The following is a 19,543-nucleotide window of genomic DNA, read 5'->3' on the forward strand; positions in this document are numbered from 1 at the left end:
TGCTGTGCAAAGGTGGACTTTTTTGGAAAGGTATTGCCCCAGTGAAAGCTAGGAACCATTGTTTGACCAATTTTGGGTATGCACGTGACGTTATTATGTTATTTGATGATTCCCATATGTATTGCTTTAATAGGAAACAGTGGCGGCTGGTGACTGCTCTTCCGAGGGGTGCAAATTCAAAATATGTGTTCAGAGTGTCATGTGTGTTGCACGTGTTTTCAAAATATGTGTTTGTTGCGTCATTGTCAAAATAAGTGCCTGCTGCACACGCGTCAAAACCGTTTATGATAAAAGAGACGCTCACGTTCACAAAATACACGCAAGACACTCACTTAAGGTAAATTCTGATTATGCATGGGATTATGCGAGTAACTGGCAAATGCGAGCGTTTCTTTTATCATAAACCCTTTAGACGCGTCTGTAGCAGGGGCTTATTTTGACAAAACACGTGATGCACATAGGTTTACTCGATGTGGCGAACACATATTTTGAAATTACGAACCCCACACATGACGGGCTACATGCATATTGTGATGAACTTTGCGTCGAGCGCTCTCGAAAAATGAAGTCACCGGCCGCCACTGATAGGAGATACCACAGTACAGGTTTATATATTAAATAGTCATGTGGAACGCCAAGGCCCTTTTCCCATAAACATTTTACAGGGAATTAAATTATTAGATCCCTTTTTTGGATGGTAATGCATGCAAAGCACAATATAACTATTCATATCAAATGATGGGAAGTCTTAAATTAAAATGCCTGAGTATGTCATGAGTTGTCATGGTTCTGTATTTTTGCGTTTCTCTCTTCGTCTCTTTTATTTAAAATTATTTTGTGTATTTATTAGAATACAATGTGTTCACGTTGTTTATGGTTAAAAACACATTATTTTCCACATATTGTCAATTTTTGTAGCTCCAGATTTCTGTGTCTTCCTGAAACGCACGGATTTTGTACAAAACTGTGCCTGATTGGCCAGCTAACCTGTACGTTGTGATTGGCCTGAATACCTTTGACGTCAGCCGGAAATGTGACGCTCCTAACCATGTTTGAAAGATTCGGTCACAATGCAATGCGTGAGGAATTATGATAATGTCGGTCTTTACTACATCACCAATCCCAGGACGTAAACTGTTGCCTACAATCCGTGTGTTTGTTGTAGTCCAAGAAAAAAGATTTTACTTTGGGGTATGTACATTTTGCATATCGTTTTTTTGCATGTACAAGGAAATGTAAAATCGTGAATGGGACCATTGGTGCTCTTTAAGCAATTCTGCCCACAGATAGTCATATAGCTATGCCGCAGTATCAGCAGAATCTCTTATGGTTTACACAGTTTTACCGTTACACAATCACACTACACAGCTCTAAATGGTGATAATAATATGTTTATTTGGACATGGTAGTGCTGTGCAATTACCTGTATAAGTGTAGATGGTAATCATGCTTTTCTATTGTATACAATGATACCAAAATGGACACTTAAGTGGCTTAAAGCAGTCTGAATGTCATTGATAAATGCATTAGATATATAATACGAAGCCATATGGCATCTGTAAGAGATCTTTTCCCAGAACTAACCTCTTGCAGAGTAACCACAGGTGTAGTTCATCATATTAAGTATGGACTAATGTTCCACTGATGTTAAACAGTCACAAGTGTCTACATATTTCTTAAACAGTGTATCCATTGTTATACAAGAAATGTTTCCTCATTTGCTTAGCCTTTTTTTGTGCACATACCTGTACAGTATGTGCATGTATCTTTAAACTGAATTATGTTTGATATTTTGTGACTGTACATAATGTGCATCTGCACCATGGTACCACCGCAGTACTTTTGTTTGTTTGACTCTCCTCCATGTGTTATTCCCCCAGTGGTTAGTTTGGTTTGGGATGTTGTTAGTGGCATGTGCTAAGTTAGTCCACTGTTCCCATATTTATTTAACCTCTCGTGGTTGACTTTCACATTGCATGTGACCCTTTTGTTCCTGCGTGGGATGCAAAGATGAAAGATGGTAGGGAATTCTTGTGGATTCAGTGACAGGAAAAAAACGCTTCTAAAATGTATCCCGCTGGACGCTGCATGTGCAGATGTAGCTTTAGAGGTTCCCCGCTGCAAGAAAGGATGTCTATGCAAGAAATAAAACATTTTCACAGTGTCAGACATTTGTGTTTGTTGGCCAGCACACCGGCTAAATTCAATACCTTGCTCATATGTGTCCATACAGGAGCTTCTTCTGTTCCTGAGAAACTTCCTGGGTGGTTGAGGAACACCAAAATAGTCTTTTCCCACCTCTAATAAAGACATTTTTGATTAATTGTCACTTATGAGCAAAATTGCAACAAGTTTCATGCCTGTTGGCCACCTATGGTGTTTTTCATTCTATTTATTTAATCCTCAAAGGCAAAGCTTGGTCGCACACCGCTCATTTTTTCATTAGAGGAAACAGGATTGAATAATTCATGGTGTATTAGGAAGCGGTTACAGAAGGTTCAATCCTGTTGACCCTATAAGATTCTGTAATTCTACGGATCTCTATCAGAGTTATTTAACTGTGATGCTGCTTTAAACTCGGCTAAGGTTGTATTATTCCCGGACAGGGATTCGCTTAAACCAGAACTAGGCGTTAGTTTAATAAGGAAATATAACTAGTTTTAACAAACATGCCTGGTGTGAATTTTGAGGGAACCTAATGTTGCAAGTTGTTTTTAGTTTGGACAGCTCTTATATTTATTTTAGTCTAGGACTAGTCTAATCCCTTTTTGAGAAACCACCCGTAAATGTATTATTATTATTACAATGAATTTCATGTTAACACATTGTGAGATTATTAAAACGACAGGCTCTGTAGGAAAACTGATGATTGAAGACATTTTGATGGGTTATGCTCCACCCGAAGCTATTTGTGGTTGGTACATCCAGTTTATCCTTGCTGCAAGTAAGCCTGTATTTAATTTAGCTTGGGCTGTATTTTTTAACTTGTGTCATTTTGTTCATGGTTTCAAGGATGAGGGAATGTCACGCAACCTGTCTATATTGGTATATCAGTCTTCGTACAAATAACAAATAAATTTGCATAAAAGCGCAGTCGATGACTCTTAGGCAGGGGCGTCATGCACTATTTTTTTTTTTTAAAGGAGGACAGTGTGCTCACAGAAATATGTGCATACACAGACATTAGAAGAAATATTATAGAAAATTCACAGTCTTTTCCATGGCACTCCCACTTACATACAATCTGAGCCCCATTGCTTTCATGTAAGAACCACAAAAATAAATGTGTTGTCTAACTTTCATATCAAATACTTTGAATAATGACAAATTGGCATCATTTACGTCTGAAATGGAATTTTTTGTTTATTTACGTTCTGTTTAATGACTTAAATGACTTAATGCATTTGCACAACTATATGCTATAAAATGCTATATAATTAATGTAATTTTAAAGTCACATGATTGACTTTAAAGGTCCCGTACTTTCAGTTTTTTTGAAGCTTTGACATGTGTTCATGTTTCACGTGTAAAAAAAAACGTGGTATTTTTCACACAATTTACTTATCTGCATAGTGCTGTTTTCCCTGTCCTCAAAACGGGCTGATGTCTTCCTTGTTTTCTGGAGTCCCTCCTTCAGAAATACGTAACAAGTTCTGATTGTGTAGCTTGTTTAGTGTGTTGTGATTCGACAGCAGTTTAGCTTGCCGTTAGCTTATTCCTGTGGGCGGAGTTTAGTCGAAAACTGCTCTAGTGACGTCATTAAAGCAGGAAGTAGAGGGCTGTAGTCCAAACCGGGCGTTCGCTGTAGCCTTTGAGAGGTGAATTCTGTTAAAAAATATATCGCCTGGCAGTGAACTTTGAGATTTATCATTTTACTTGTGCTGAGTGCCAATTCGCCTACTTATACTACGACCTAAAAGTATGTAGTGTTTTTGTGAGGAAAACGTACATACTTTTGAGTGTGTAGCAAAAGAGTATGCACGTTCTGGGACATACTTCGATGACGTCATGCAACGAAAACGTAGTTGCCTAGTTACGCACACCACAACTGTTAACAATATTTCATTCATTCTTATAACTTATGTCCAATATAATTTTATTTACTATTCCTATCTTTTTTCTCATCGTTTTTTTTTTCACAATACATTTTACAACGTGTTCTACCAAGTTGAGGAGTGAAGCAGAGCGTCATTAGACCCGAACGCAGGTCGTTTGGGAGGCGGGTGGTTCTGAAGTTCATGTCAATGTGTGTAACGAAAGCTACTTATTTTAAAGTCAAAATATTTAAAGTTTATAGTATAACTATTGTTTAACGTATTGTATACTTAATTTTATACTTATGTATATAACTCAAAAATACCCAGATGAAAATGAACCATGCTTTTACTATAGTAAAAGTGTAGTAACCATGTTTCTTTCATTGGACTAATAAAGTTAACATTTGTACAGCCACCGTATTACTACCAATAAGCAAGAGGGTCAGTGTGGTCCTCCCTCCCGCACGCAATGGGTTGTGGGCAATATTACCCCTTAGAGTGTGCATTCATCTGCACTTCGAATTCTAACCGGAAATAGTAGACCATCCGGGTATCTTTGGGATACTCATTTCAACATACTACGATTTGGAACGTACTAATTCTAGTTTCGAATACTATTTAGGACGGATATTATGCGAATTGGGACTCAGCAAGGGATTATTTATGCTGTAATAGCAATATTACACACTAATTAGGGTTTAAAAAAATCAAAATTCAAAAGTTCACCTCTTGCGAGAGCATCCGTGCCCCTGTGAACACTGGCGTTGTACCAAGACGAATCTAGAAATCTACTAATATAAGGTCAAGTGGAGGTTTCGAGCAGATAGCAAAATGCAGCAGCAAATGCCCCCTTAGTTTGAATGTGCTTAGGTCAACAACAAAAGATGGGATGTGTTTTCCATGCCTTAAAATTTTTTTTTGCACATCCATTTTTAAGTATACTCAACTTGGTTTTACAAGTCATTTCAACTTAATAAATAAAGTTAAAACAACTTTAATATTTGAAGAGTTTTGTTGCAAAACGAGATAACTCAGTTTTTGTAATTTTTCAGAAATCTCGTTTTTTGGTTGTGCATTCCAATTAATATCAATTCAACTGCAGTTGGTTTGTTTTGATTTAAACCTTCATAACTTAAAAATACAGCTAAGTAGCACCATAAATCAAAATAATAACATGATAACATAATAATAAACATGTTTTGACAAAAATGTTAAAAACGGATTTATCTTGTTTTGCAACGAAACTCTTAATTTATTTATAAGCTAATTCGACTTTATTTAAGTTACAGCAATTCATCTCTAGGCAAGATAAAAAGTAAACATTGAAATGACTTGTAAAACCAAGTTGATTATACTTAAAAAAGCAAGTCCAAAAATTAGTTTTTGCTATTCTTACTACCGGTATTTACAGTTTCATACATAGTCAGTAGCATTTAACATTATTTTCTGTCCGTGGCCCTACAGTTGAACTAATAAAAGGTCATAAAGAAATGTTAATATTGTTAATATAATAATGTTAATATAAAATATTATTTTAAGAACCTTTGAAAGATTCTTTGGGAAACCAAAAATGGTTCTTGGCATCGTTGTAAAGTTCCATTTAAGCACCTCTGTTTTTATACTGTAGGTATCAGAATGGACATGTGACCCATTTTAAGGTTGTGTCCCTCTTGTTGTAACTTTTGTCAACACAGGTACATCACTTGTTCCCTTTTACTGGGAACTGCATCTGATAATAGTCATCCTCCCAAAATAAATCTGCAAGGCTTCTGTTTACAGACCCAAAGTGGTTATTTGTTCCTAAAGTTTTTCCAGTAGTTTTCTCCCGTTCGTTTTGTATGTTTACCACCTTAGGCAGACAAGTCTGGGTGAACATTTCATATGAAATGCTGGATGAGCAGATGGTTTGGCACTGTCACTTCTATACATAATAATTTTCTCCGCTTGTCCCGTAGCTCTGTCACGTTCCTCCGCTGTGCCCTGGGCTTACCAAGCTAGTTGGATTGTGAAATTGTTTTAGCCTCTGCCATTGTCTTCTCACTCCATTTAATGTGACAAAGAGTGAGACCCAGGGGATGCACGACGTCCTATTGCATTTTCACACCCTTCCATGTGCCATAGGCATCAAAACACAAAGCCCTTAAGATTTCGAATTTCGGTATGCAAATACGCTTATCCGAAGCGACGTATAGTGCATTCAAGGTTTAATTTTCATTAGCATGTGTTTTTTCCTCTGAGAATCGAACCCAAAACTTTTTTTGAGTTACAGGAACACCATATATGGTTAAAAGGTTAGTTTGGGTGGGATGGAAGTTCTGCTATTTACTCACACATTTGTTTCTTTTTCTTTTTGTCTTAGTTGCTCACATGACTACAAAGTCTGTCTCTGTATATTATAAAGATGAGAGCATCTGCTGCAAACTCAATATGGAAGCAATCAGCAGTGAATCCTTACATGCTGTATATAATAACAGGTCTAGTAGCTCGTTGCAAATAATCCATTTCTGTCCATTTATAAGACCCTCTTGTTTCGTCAGCCTCTTTGTGGGCAGTTCCTCCTTTCCTCCCAATCCGAGCTTCTTTTTCTGTCGATGCGCTCGCGTTTTTATTGAGTTTTTTTCCGCTCGCCCTTTCATGCGGCCGAGACTCTGTTTCTCATCAAGGCCTGTGATCCGACCACAACAAAGGCATGGCGATACTGGGGAAACTTAGCGGCAGAGCGGGGAACAGTCAGAGGTTCTGTTATTACGGCAAGCGAACGGGGAAAGCTCATCCTCCCAAACCTACGAGCGCACGACGTCACGTTTTTTTTCCAAATTCGGTGTTTCTTTGAATGCCGCAGCAAGCCACGCTGGGTTTTGACTACCCATTCATCTCAATGATGGGCCTTCTTATCTGGTTCTTCCTCGTCTATTCGCTGCTTCCCTACGCTGCCGCAACTTAATGATGCCTCCCGACCACATCAAGTTAAGTTGCTGCTAATTGCTACCCTTCCCGGGGCCCTTTCTTATTTCAGCCATCCCGTCTGGAAACCTTTTTTTGCAGAGGTTAGCCACAGCAGCATGATGTCTACCAGCCTGTTGGCCGGCAGCAGAGCCTTACGTCTCGTCACCGGGGCGGGGAATTTGCTCCTGAAGTGACTTTTGTTCTTGCTGTTGTGTGCCGGTGTGCATTAGGAAGCATAAAGAGGAGTAATGAGTCTTGTGCTGTGAGGATAGTGGGTATGAAGGACATCTGTGCCATTAGTAATGCATGGTTTGGCTGACTGTAACTTGGCCTAAAATTACAAAGGAAATCATGATTGCTTTGAGAGATGTGTGACTCACCGATGTGCCGTAAAGTCCCCGGGCTCCGCGCGGTGACAGAAGACATCGACCGACCTCTAATGAATAACAGCATCATCCAGATACGCATTTTTTATTGCCATCTTTTATGAAAGTCTTAATCTGTCACTGAACGTGTCTCTTATTAAAGTGATGGTTTAACATTGACTTACCCTCATGTTTTGGAAAACCCATCGTGATGTTTTATACATAATTAAAGTTACAATGAAATTAAAATGAAAAATGGTTTTGCAATATTGTGGCATTTTTTAACAAATAACTTTTTTTTTAAATAAGGTGCCTTCATAATCTTTAATCAAAAATGCCAATTTTCTTCCGGTCACGGAGTATGGCGTGAGAGCGGCGCTAGGTAAAAAATATGCAGCGATTAGCAAATAGCAACATACCTCAACTTCAACTCCAACGATCCAATTAGTTCTCGATTGACAAATTTAAGTCCCGCCCTACCTTTTCACTCAGATATACGTCACAACAGGGAAAATAAGATAATCACTACTTCCGTTACATTGTGACAAGGGACACTCCACTTTTTTTGAAAATATGCTCATTTTCCAGCTACCCTAGAGTTAAACATTTGATTTTTACCGTTTTGGAATCCATTCAGCTGATCTCCGGGTCTGGCGGTACCACTTTTAGCATAGCTTAGCATAATCAATTGAATCTGATTAGATCATTAGCATCGCGCTCAATAATGACCAAAGAGTTTTGATATTTTCTCCTATTTAAAACTTGACGTTTTTGTAGTTACATCGTATACTAAGACCGACGGAAAATTAAAAGTTGCGATTTTCAGGGCCGATATGGCTAGAAACTATTGAAACTGTTTGGTTATTTTTTAGCACGATGCTAATGGTCTAATCAGATTCAATGGATTATGCTAAGCTTTGCTAAAAGTGGTAGCGCCAGACCCAGAGATCGGCTGAATGGATTCCAAAATGATTTAAAGTTAATCGAGACAGGGTTTGTCCAAAATATATGACGGCCTGAAACAGACCCAAATTCACTGAAAGTCCTTCACAGGTCCTTTTGTGTATTACGGAGAAAGAAAAGTCATACAGATTTACAACCATGTACAGTAAGGGTGAATACATCATGGCATTTCATTTAACTTGTTGACAGACCAATACCACAATTTAATATTGAAACTATATAGGTTAGTCAGAACAAAATGGCCTTCCTAAATCCAGAAATCCTACAAAACTGATGTCACATCAGGTGTTGGTTTTGAGTCCTCTGCATGAGTTTAATTAAAACCTACATGACACCCAAAAAGCAAAGCCGGTGATTTCACGATCTAATAAGACCGGCTTTTCTTTCCTTTATTTCAGCGAGCATGACTTCCACAGTGCTGTCTGGACACTTTCCAGGTATTTTGTGGTTTTGTGTTTTCTGATTGGATACAACTGTTTCAGTTGTGCGGACAAAGCGCAGATGTCCCGTGGCCTATTAAGCTGCACCCAGTGTAAAATGGATCTTTCTGAACCAACAAAAGCCTTTCCCTTTTTAGGCAAATCAAAATGATTATCACTTAGAATTCGTTTGAAGTGGAGGTACGTTAATTGCATTTGATTATTGGCAAATTTGCGTAGGGACGTTTTGTGGTTTTTATCGTTTTTGAATTTGTTGAGTGATGGTTAGTATTCATTCCCTTAAAAACCTCAATCATTGGCACATCCAGTCACTTTTACCTGGAAAATTGAATTTAATAATCACTGTATCTCAGAATCTTCCCAGTCGCTGTAATTCAACGTGTTGACAACTTCTGTAATACTTCATTCACTATAAGGTCGGCATCCCTATAAGTAGGGCTGTAATGATTAATCGTGCAAATGCACGCTTTCTTAATGAATACATTTTAATGAATTACGGTGAAATCCCAGCACACCCAAAAGCCAGGGGGCGCTCTCGTGCAGAAACTCCATTTGTGCCACAGAAGAAGTACCATTACAAAACTATTCCAGGAAATGTCTATAAGAATATTTATATCACTATTCTTAATTTTTTTTTGTATTTTCACAATAATAAATAATATTTTGAATGACTGTGTTAAACGAGTGTTGCTTTTATAAATGCACGATATAAACGACTCAGGCTTATAATGATTTTAAGTTAATAAGGACTTCCTACTAACCAAAACGCTATAGTGCACGCACAAGCTGCGCACGAAACACAGAATCGATTTTAGACAGTTTTTTTTTATGGGACACGCTCTTTATCATTACCACCATACCTATTAGTATTATAGTATGGCATCACCCCTTTTTAACAGTATCCTGCAGCATGACTGTGAGTTGTGCTCGGGCAGACAGCCCTTACGTTTTCTTTAAAATTAAGCTCATTATTATTGATATTCTTATAATAGTAATATGAGAGACATCTTCTCATTTTGTTGGCTCCAGTAAGAAATCTCGGCGAACGATTCTTAGATCAATAATATGCAGATGGGATCAGGAGCCACTGGCTTGGTTTTGAGGGACCCCACATATGAAACCACCTCTTACCACATACCAGATTCTCATTCAAACCAGAAGTCAGTCCAAATTAAACCCTTTGAAGTCTGGCTTAGAGATACTCTTTGATGCAGTAGGCTAGTTATCCTCCTGTTTATTTTGATTCTGCATAAGGTCGTTTTTGGTTCTTTTATCTTCTATAGTATATGGTTACCATCTTTAAAAAGATGGTTTAGATGGTTTTAGAGACTGTCACAGTTATGGAATTAGTTATGAGAGGCACAGTTAGGTCATCCCGCACTCCTTTCTCATGGTGACATGATTCATACTGACACAGCACACTTGCATACATCTGACTGGTATGCTAACAGGCTTATAAACTGACAGATCAGATGCTGCGGGCAGGTCAGTATATGTTTAACAGAAAGTGAAGAGGCGTAGACCCGTGTGTTCATCATCATCACCGTAAGCACATGTCACATTTATAATGTTTATGTCTAGAGATCTGTCTGTGATATAAAGTTTCAAAATGAATTTACTATATCATAACTCTTTAGAGACGTACGAAGAGTTTGATTGTAACAATACATCTTGTGTGTCTTTCAGAGTGCTATACAGCAAACGGAGAGGACTACAGAGGTCGACAGAACCAGACCAGTCTGCAGGGAGGAAAGCCTTGTCTCTTTTGGAACGAGACTGCCCATCATTCTTACAATACCCAAAAATATCCTAATGGAGAAGGGGGTCTTGGGCCACACAACTTCTGCCGGTGAGTCAGCTAGCGCTGGAAATGATATTTATGTTGAATAGTGCATAGAAAGGTAGAAAGATTCAACAAATTTTAGAGACAACATTTTACATGTGCAATTTGGGACTTTGAGCGGCATCTAGCATTTTTTTTTATTTAAAGAGCACCAATGGTCCGATTCATGATTTTACATTTCCTTTGGTGAGTAAGTGTGTATTAGTACATGTTAACGATATGCAAACGGTACAAACCCCAATGTAAACGATAACCAACGTAAATCTCTTTTCTTGGACTACAACAAACACATGGATTGTAGGCAACAGTTTACTTCCTGTGATTGGTGATGTAGACAAGACCGACATTATCATAATTCCTCCCACTTCAGACTGTAAGTTAACTGCTGTTAGCATTGCATTGTGAGCGAATCTTTCAAACATGGTAAGGAGCGTCACATTTCTGGCTGACGTCAGAGGTATTCAGGCCAATCACAACGTACAGATTAGCTGGCCAATCAGGGACACAAAATTTTTTTGTACAAAATCAATGTGTTTCAGTAAGAGAGTGTCTGTAGCTACAAAAATATATGGTATGTGGAAAATAATGTGTTTTTTGAACCATAAACCACGCAAACACATTGTATTAAACCAAATACACAAAATAACGTTGCTTTTTAGCAATGAAATAGGTGCACTTTAAAAAATTTATTACTTTGTGCATTCTGCCTTAGTTATTAATTTTTTTTTAATAATATTTTGGACACAACCCATCTTTATGTGACAGTAATGTTTTTTCTGTATCTGCCCATTAACTTCACCTGGATTGTTTTGAATCAAAATGAATAGATTTTTAGTAATGTGAGAATTTTTCAATTCAAATGTGTTGTCTCCACACTATTATTATTATTATTATTATTATTTTCACATTTCAGATGTGTTATTCACTCTTTCCCTATTTGATTATAAAACATCTTTTATCTCTACAGTATTGCAAAAAGATAGACATTGTTCAGCCTTACCAAATGTCTGAATTCATTTCTAATGCACGTTGTTGAGAAAAGCTCGAAATGTTGCTCAAAAAAGTTGCACTGCAGCATTTGACTGTGGTCCATGTGTGCAGTTTATTTTTTCTTTCCCGCTATTATGTAGACTCAGCAGGGCTTGAAAAGTTTACTTTTGCAAAGTCGCCACAAATCCCTCCGTACCAAAATACATGTAGAGCGTCAACGTGGATGACCGATAGTCCCCTACTGCACTCAGCTAGACAGACACTTCAAATGCTAAGTTATGTTTCTAAAATTCAAAGTGTATAACATCCATACGCTTTGTTCTTTAAGGATGTGGATTTCTAGATGAATTCAAGTGGTAAATGACTCACGTAGCACCAAACCAAACATTACTGTCATAGGCCTGTTTCTGTAGTAAACAAGTTGGTCATCTGATCGATGTTTAATGACAGTTAGATTACAACATGCAGAAGTGTTTGGTTCTTCACACGAGTCGTAATATCGCAATCTGGTAATGTTTATAAAGTCTCTTTAAGAAAAATTGTCCTCTCTTTGGCAGCACTGTGTAGACTGTTTGGAGTTTAACTCATACTGTTATGTCACTCCTCAGATTTGAAGTGGATTCAAAACACAGTTTAGGGGGGTGTTAAATTTATTTCATGCATTCTGACTTATTAACACTGTTTAAGAGTTGGATTCCTCCTCCTAAACATAGGCAAAGTGTCAAAAAAGCAGCTGGACGTGTGACAGAGTATTTCTGTGCCGAGTGTACTTCGCAGTAAAAAGATTTATACGCAACAATCTTGCTTTATTTCTTTTATGGGCAATTTCAGTGCAGGAAGTACAGTGGAAGTCCTTATATGGGCACTTTTAGCGCAATAGTGCGTACGCACACAAACCAAGAGCTGACACGAAATCAACATCACTAAATAAGTGTGTTGTTGTTGTTTGTGAGGGAAATTTAAGCTTCTTTAGCTTCCCAAAGAAACCAGTCTTATGGAAACAATGTATGTAGTTTGTTTATCCGGTGTAACAGGAGTTGTGTTTGTGTGTTTATTGAACACTGGATTTCGTTAAAATAGGGTGGCCCCACAAGGTCATGAGTCACAGGCAGTAAAACTGCATCAAATGTCTGTGTTGTTTTGTAATGTAAAGAACACAAACATGTAGTGAATCATAAGTTATCTTGAGATAGTTGGATAATGTTTTGTGTGTGTATTGTCTGCTTGTGACTTGCTCCGCCCCCAAAACGCAATTATTTGAAAAGACTCTGTACAGCTGATGTGACTTTAATAAATCTGATAAAACTTTAGATATATGAAAACTTTGGCCATCTAAAGGCACATTTTCGTCATGACATGATCATTTTATTGGTCAAACACCAGGAAAAAGTTATCTGGTTAAAACTGTCTAGTTAAATACGCTATCTCTTAAAGAGCACCAATAATCTGATTCACGATTTTACATTTCCTTTGTTGTGTAAGTGTGTATTAATACATGTTAACGATAGGCAAAAGGTACAAACCCCAAAGTAAACGATGACGCGAGTTGTCTTCACCAACGTAAATCTCTTTTCTTGGACTAATACAAACACACGGATTGTAGGCAACAGTTTACTTCCTGGGATTTGTGATGTAGTAAAGACCGACATTATCATAATTCCTTCGGACTTAGCCTGCAAGTTAACTTCTGTTAGCAATGCATTGTGAGGGAATCTTTTAAACATGGTAAGGAGCGTTACATTTCCTGCTGACGTCAGAGGAATTCAGACCAAGCACAATTTACAGATTAGCTGGCCAATCAGGGATACAACGCTTTATAAATCGATGAGTTTTGTACATGAATCAATGCCTTTCAGGAAGAGAGGGAAATCAGGAGCTACAATTAACCATAAACCACGCAAACACATTATATTATACCAAAAACATAAAATAACCTTGTTTTTAGCAATAAAATAGGTGCTCTTTAAGAATAATTTTTGTTTAAAGTAAAGTAGTTTTTATGTTACTTTATGTTTGCTTGAGCCACTAGACATCATCCACGTTTTTTGAAACATGATATTGAGTAGATGATACAGTACCATCTGAGGAAGGTACATTTGAGTGTGTGTCCAGATCCAGCAGACTGTACGATATGGGAAGTGAAAGCCGGATTCATAGCGGCAGACGGAGATTAAGTGAAGAGGGAGAGCTCATGGACAGGAACACCAGTGTTGATTTTAGGCACATGGTTGTGTGGTGTTATGTCTGCTGGGTGTGTATGTAGGAATGTTTTTCTGTGTCATAACAGACTGGAGGATTTGGCTCCAGAAAATCCCGCCAGACCGGCTAATGCAATGTAGACTCTCAAACATAACACTCAGATCTTATAGGATTAATTGTTTATGGATTTACATTTCATCTGTCTGTCAGTCAATCGATTATCTTTCTGTCTTTCTTGCATTCTGTTTGTCTCTCTGTCAATTAGTCGCGTATAATCGTTTGCAGAATAAAAGTTTTTGTTCACATGTGTGTGTATAATAATTATGTATTATAATCATGAGGCAGCACTACTGTCAATTGATCATCTGTCTGGCCTATCCATCTGCCTTTCTGACTGCCTGCCTCCAAGAGGAGGAAGAGGAGACAGGTGTGTATTTTTAAAGAAATTTTATTTGAGTAGTGGTTGGTTTATTTTCCTAGTTATTTGTAAGAGAGGAATAGTATTGAAAATTTGCAAGTATGTGTGTTTCTTTAATGATGTCATAAAGTGTGTTGCCTCCCTTTGTTGGCTTGTCTTCACGCCATTTGACTTGAAAAGAGAAACTGCAGTCTTGGGATGTAGAGCGAGAAAGGGAGACAGAGAGAGAGATTGGGAGAGAAATAGAGGTGCAAGGTCCTAATAGCATTCGCATTTCATCTTTATTGTATGCAGTAAAATAGCTATGAAACATTGAGAGATGGGGCTTAGAGGAAATGCCTTATTAATCGTGAATAAAACACCAATGAATAGCAGAGAGAGTCATGGAGTGAGATCAGCAGCTCCATTGGTTTCTCTGAGATCTGAATCCCATCATGTCCTGATTTTATATCTTATAACCAGATCAATCCACTAAAAATCACTTAACCTCTACCATTAATAATACACAAATTACAAAAGTCTAAATTTATAAATCATATTGCTAGAAATACAAGTTCATGTTATTTGTTTAAGCATACATAACTACTTGACTTTTCATTTACTTTATTACAATAAGGATATTGTAGTAGGAAGAGCCGGGGCGAAAGTAACGCGGGACGAAAGTAACGAAGCGATTTTCTCCGTGCCCTGATACCATTTGCATTCCAAACTATGACAGCATCTTTAGCACACGAACCCTTGCGTTAGCACACGAACAAAAATTGCGTTATTTCCTCACCGTTTTGCACGTGTAGGTCCAGAAAGCTGTTTTCAACCATGAAAGTGCAGTAAATTCCTTAAGAGGTATTTTTTTCCTATAACGCGCTGTGTTTCCGGTTTCATGTGTTTCAATATGGATCAATCTACAGGTTATTTAGTGCTGAACTTTGCCTTCTCAGAGTTTTTCAAAATAAAAGTAAATCAGGTTTATTTTTTATTTTTAACAATTCAAGTTTGTACTTTCAGGTTACTTTTGAAACATTTGATAAAACTAAAATTTAAAATGAAAATATAATTTCATAATTTTTTACAAAGATAAATGGCAAAATATGTTTGCAGTTACATATAAACAAGGTCATAGTCATGTATATTTATTAAAAACAAGTGTAAAACAAAAATCTATCTTGTTCTGTTGTGTTACTTTTGAACCCACCTGTGAGTTACTTTCGTCCCTGTTGTCAGGTTCAAAAGTAACAATTCGCTACTTATGTTCAAAGTGAAATTATACTGAAGTCCTTTTACATTTGTTCAAAATTTCACCTGGTTTTGATAGACCAAACATTAATTTTAAAATGACTTTTTTCTGAAAAATAGTACTTTTGCCCCTGCTCTCCCCTATTGTTTTATTCTTCTTCAAACCCTTATTTATTGTGTACATATAACATCTTTGCTTCTTTTAATCATACAAACAAAACCTGAAAATTACATTAAATCAGTCAATTCCCATCACTTTAACTGGAAGCTATTTAATTTTGACTTCAAATGTTAAGTGATTGTGGTTCAAGTTATGTCTTGTGTTGCCAGATTGTGTGCCGTAATGTTTTATTTGATTACATTTTCAATTTTTCAAGACTTCAGCGTGGGTGCTGGTGACCGTTTAAGCTTTTGCACTGAATGTGTCATTATTAACTTTCAAACGCAAATTCACTGAGGTGGGCTTTGATAATTGTGCTTGTATCGGCACGCAATACCCTCAGTGAATTTGTATGTGACATAGACACAAAAGACTGTGACAGCTGAAGGAGTTTGTCTCAAAGCATCGCATGATATTTCCAAATGATTTCTTAAAACCTTTTGTAGGCGTTTCTATTCAGTCGCAAAGAGTATTTACCATGGCATTGTGTAATATGGTAAATATATATCAGTGTGTATTTACCTGCTTTATTTATACTTTCTGAGCACTTTAATGCTTGGTATTAGCATCGGTCTGTTCTTGAATCTTATTACTATAGTGCATGTTTGCCATGTTGACCGAGCAAAGAGTCTATTAGGCAAGATTTCCTTATGTGTTTGCTTTGGATACTGAAGCAGCTAAAAGTGTGGCAGGGGTCAGTGTTTAGAAAATAAAGACATTTTCAGCTTTGCCCTACTATACATTCTGCACTCTTTTGTTGTGCACAGTGTTCCGTGCCAGATTTTTTTACGTTCATCATAAATTTTGTGATTATGGTGCATGGAAAGCGGTTACAAAAGTAAAGCTTTTGAAAGTAGTCCAGACAAGAACAGCTGGTTCTTGAGAGAGAGAGGGGAAAGAGAGAGGAAAGAGAGAGAAGAGAGGGATAGAGAAAGAGCAGAATTTGCACTTTTGATGTTGAAATAAACCATAACTTTACAACATGTTGTTCTGACACTTTATTCACATTTCTGGAGTCACAAGTTCGAAAAAAATCTGTTTTTAGACAAGAAGTATTATTTTTGTCTATCTGTCTGTCTATCCATCTGTCTTTCGTCTGTCTGCCAATCATTATATCTGTCTGTCTTTCAGTCTGTCTGTCTATCTATTCTTTTGTCTTTCTTTCCGTATGTCTGTTTTTGTCTGTCCATCTGTCTGTCAATCACTCTATCTGTTTGTCTGTCTGTCTGCTTACCTATCTGTCTGTCTGACTATCCATTTGTCTGTCTTTCTGTCTATCCGTCTATCCATCCATCTTTTTGTCTGTCTTTCTGTTTGTTTGTTTGTCTGTCTGTCTATCTGTCCATAAATCAATCAATCTGTTTGTATGTATGTCTATGTGTGTGCTTATCTATCTATCTTTCCATCTGTCTGTTTTTTGTTTGACTGTCTTTCTGTTTGTCTTTCTGTCCGTCCGTGCGTCCGTCTGTCTGTCTGCCGTCTGTCTGCCAATCAATCTATCAGTTTGTCTGTCTATCTATCTGTCAATCACTTTATCTGTCTGCCTGTCTTTCTATCCATCCATCCATCCATCCGTCTGTCTGTCTTTCTGTCTGTCAATCACTATCTGCTTATCTGTCTATCTATCCGTCTATCTATCTATCCATCCATCCGTTTGTATGTCTATCTATCTGTCAATCAAATTGATGATGGCATAAATCTGTCTGTCTGTTTGTCTGTCTGTCTGCCCATCTGCCTGCCCGTCAATCTATCTGTTTGTTTGTTTGTCTTTCTATTCATGTGTGTGCCTGTCTATCTGTCTTTCCATCCCTTTGTCTGTCTGTCTTTTTGCCTTTCTTTCTGCCTGTCTTTCTATCCATCCATCTGTCTGTCTTTCTGTCTGTCAATAACCATCTGCTTGCTTGTCTGTCTATCCATGTGTGTGTGTCTATCTATCTATCTATCTATCTATCTATCTATCTATCTATCTATCTATCTATCTATCTATCTATCTATCTATCTATCAGTTTGTCTGTCTATCCATCCATCCATCTGTCTGTCTTTCTGTCCGTCAATCACTATCTGCTTGTTTGTCTGTCTATCTGTCTTTCCAACCATCCATCCATCTGTCTGTCTTTCTTTTTGTTTGCTTGTTTGCATGTCTGTCTGTCTTTCTGTTTAATATTATACTGTATAATATTTAGTTCTCCTTTTAGTTCTTTTTTTGGGGTTCTTCTTCATCATTTTTATTTTTAAGTCTATTTAAGATCATTTATTTACAGATAAGTCTGTGTTCTGTGATGCCTTATGCGGCACCTGGTTGTTTCGTTTTACCGTTTACAATCAGTATAAAGCTAAAATGACACTAATCCTACTCTTGACTCTGACTGACTCAGATTTTTTTACGGGCAGTTGTAAACCCCCTAGTCATCTCTTTTAAGAATCATAAACCTCTACCTCTCAAAGGGGTAATTCCCCATCCCATTAACCAGCCAGGACAGATGATGTCGTTGTGGTAACACATGAAAGGTGCTGTGATTCTTTGCTTTCATTTTTGGAGAGACTCGACCCCGCAGGCTTATCTGGACACACACACTTATCATCATAAAAATACACACACGTATATGCACGCACATGTCCGCACATTGCAAGGAGACCCCAAGGGTAAAGGGGGCTGTGGTTTTGTGATCAAAGCCACCTATTATATCTGGTCTGGGACTGCACCCCGGTATTCTGCATGGCAGTACTTTTCTCTCACCCTTGGGGGAAGGAGGGCAATGATTAGAGGTTTAAAACAGCAAGATGAATTAAGGTGATCGCCGAACGACCCCAGAGGCAGCCTGAATCAAACGAAGCCATATAGGAACTTGGCACAAGGTTGAAGTATGTCTATGTGTGCGCATAAACGAAAGGGGGGTAAGCGTGCAGTGTGCAAGGTCCTATAACTTACAATGTAATGTTTTCTATTCAACCTCAATTGCCCTGAAGACTTCTAAACAGGTGTCTCTCCTGTAGTGGGGAACGTATTGTTTAAACAGCAATGCAAATCATAATAAAAATCCAGTCAGAATGCAGCTCGATCGTCAAAATAACCCAGAACCCAGACCGGTTTGTTACCAGGACAGTTCTCGTTTACAGAAAAGAAAATCGAGGAAAAATGAATGATGTTTAGCCGACTCCAACCGAGGTTAAGTTTCCCCGGACACAAAAAGCAGCACATGAAAAGGCGCTTCACTCAATACACGTTCCTGTTGTGAAGAGAAGCTAGAAAGTGTTTTTGATAGGGGAAGAAAAGACCGTAGCACGCCCTTTTGATTCCTCCTTACAATGGCTGAAATCAGATAGCTGTCGCCTCGGGGTCGAGTTCGAGATTTTGCATTGTGACTCCTCAAAGACAAGAAGAATAGCTTTCCTCGCAATTATCGTCATTTGTGACGACACGGGAACCTGGCGAGTACGTGACGGGGACTCGGTTGGATTGTATGATGATGGTGAACGGTTAAACTTTATTTTGATAGGTTACTTTAGACACTACTAACTATAAGTTACTTTATCATCTATTTGTCAACTAAATCTCATTCAAGTATTAGTAGACTGTTAGGGATAGGGTTAGTAGTACTTGCAAAATTCTTTTGATGAACCATCCCAATAAATTGTCACTAGATATTAAGCAAACAGTTTACTGATACTCTATGACTGGCAAGTTAACAAGTTATTACTTATGCTGCGTAGACATCAAATGCGAAGCATCGCGTTCCTTAACTTCCGTTAACTTCATGTCATGCTAATTTTTTTCGCTTTGCGCATATTTTCAACTTGCGCAAATACGTGTTTGAGGTGAATAGTGCGTTTTCGTGGAAATTGCGTCGCCCAATTTGCGTCAATCACATTGCCACATACGAGTTCAGGTCTATTTGAGTATTTGCATTGACTTTGTATGTAATCTACATGCAAATTGTTGAATTCGCAT

General features: G+C 37.8%; 1 protein-coding gene across 2 annotated transcripts in view; it reads left to right on the plus strand.

The window, feature by feature from the left end:
* kremen1 (kringle containing transmembrane protein 1) overlaps positions 1-19,543 on the plus strand; it is a 79,964-nt gene that overhangs the window by 27,050 nt on the left and 33,371 nt on the right. For both annotated transcript variants that reach the window (XM_065250844.1, XM_065250843.2), the window contains exon 2: positions 10,438-10,600. In XM_065250844.1, coding sequence (XP_065106916.1) covers positions 10,438-10,600 — 163 coding nt within the window. The remainder of the gene's footprint in view (positions 1-10,437; positions 10,601-19,543) is intronic.

The sequence above is a fragment of the Paramisgurnus dabryanus genome, chromosome 5 (genome assembly GCF_030506205.2).
Source record: "Paramisgurnus dabryanus chromosome 5, PD_genome_1.1, whole genome shotgun sequence".
Lineage (NCBI taxonomy): Eukaryota > Metazoa > Chordata > Actinopteri > Cypriniformes > Cobitidae > Paramisgurnus > Paramisgurnus dabryanus.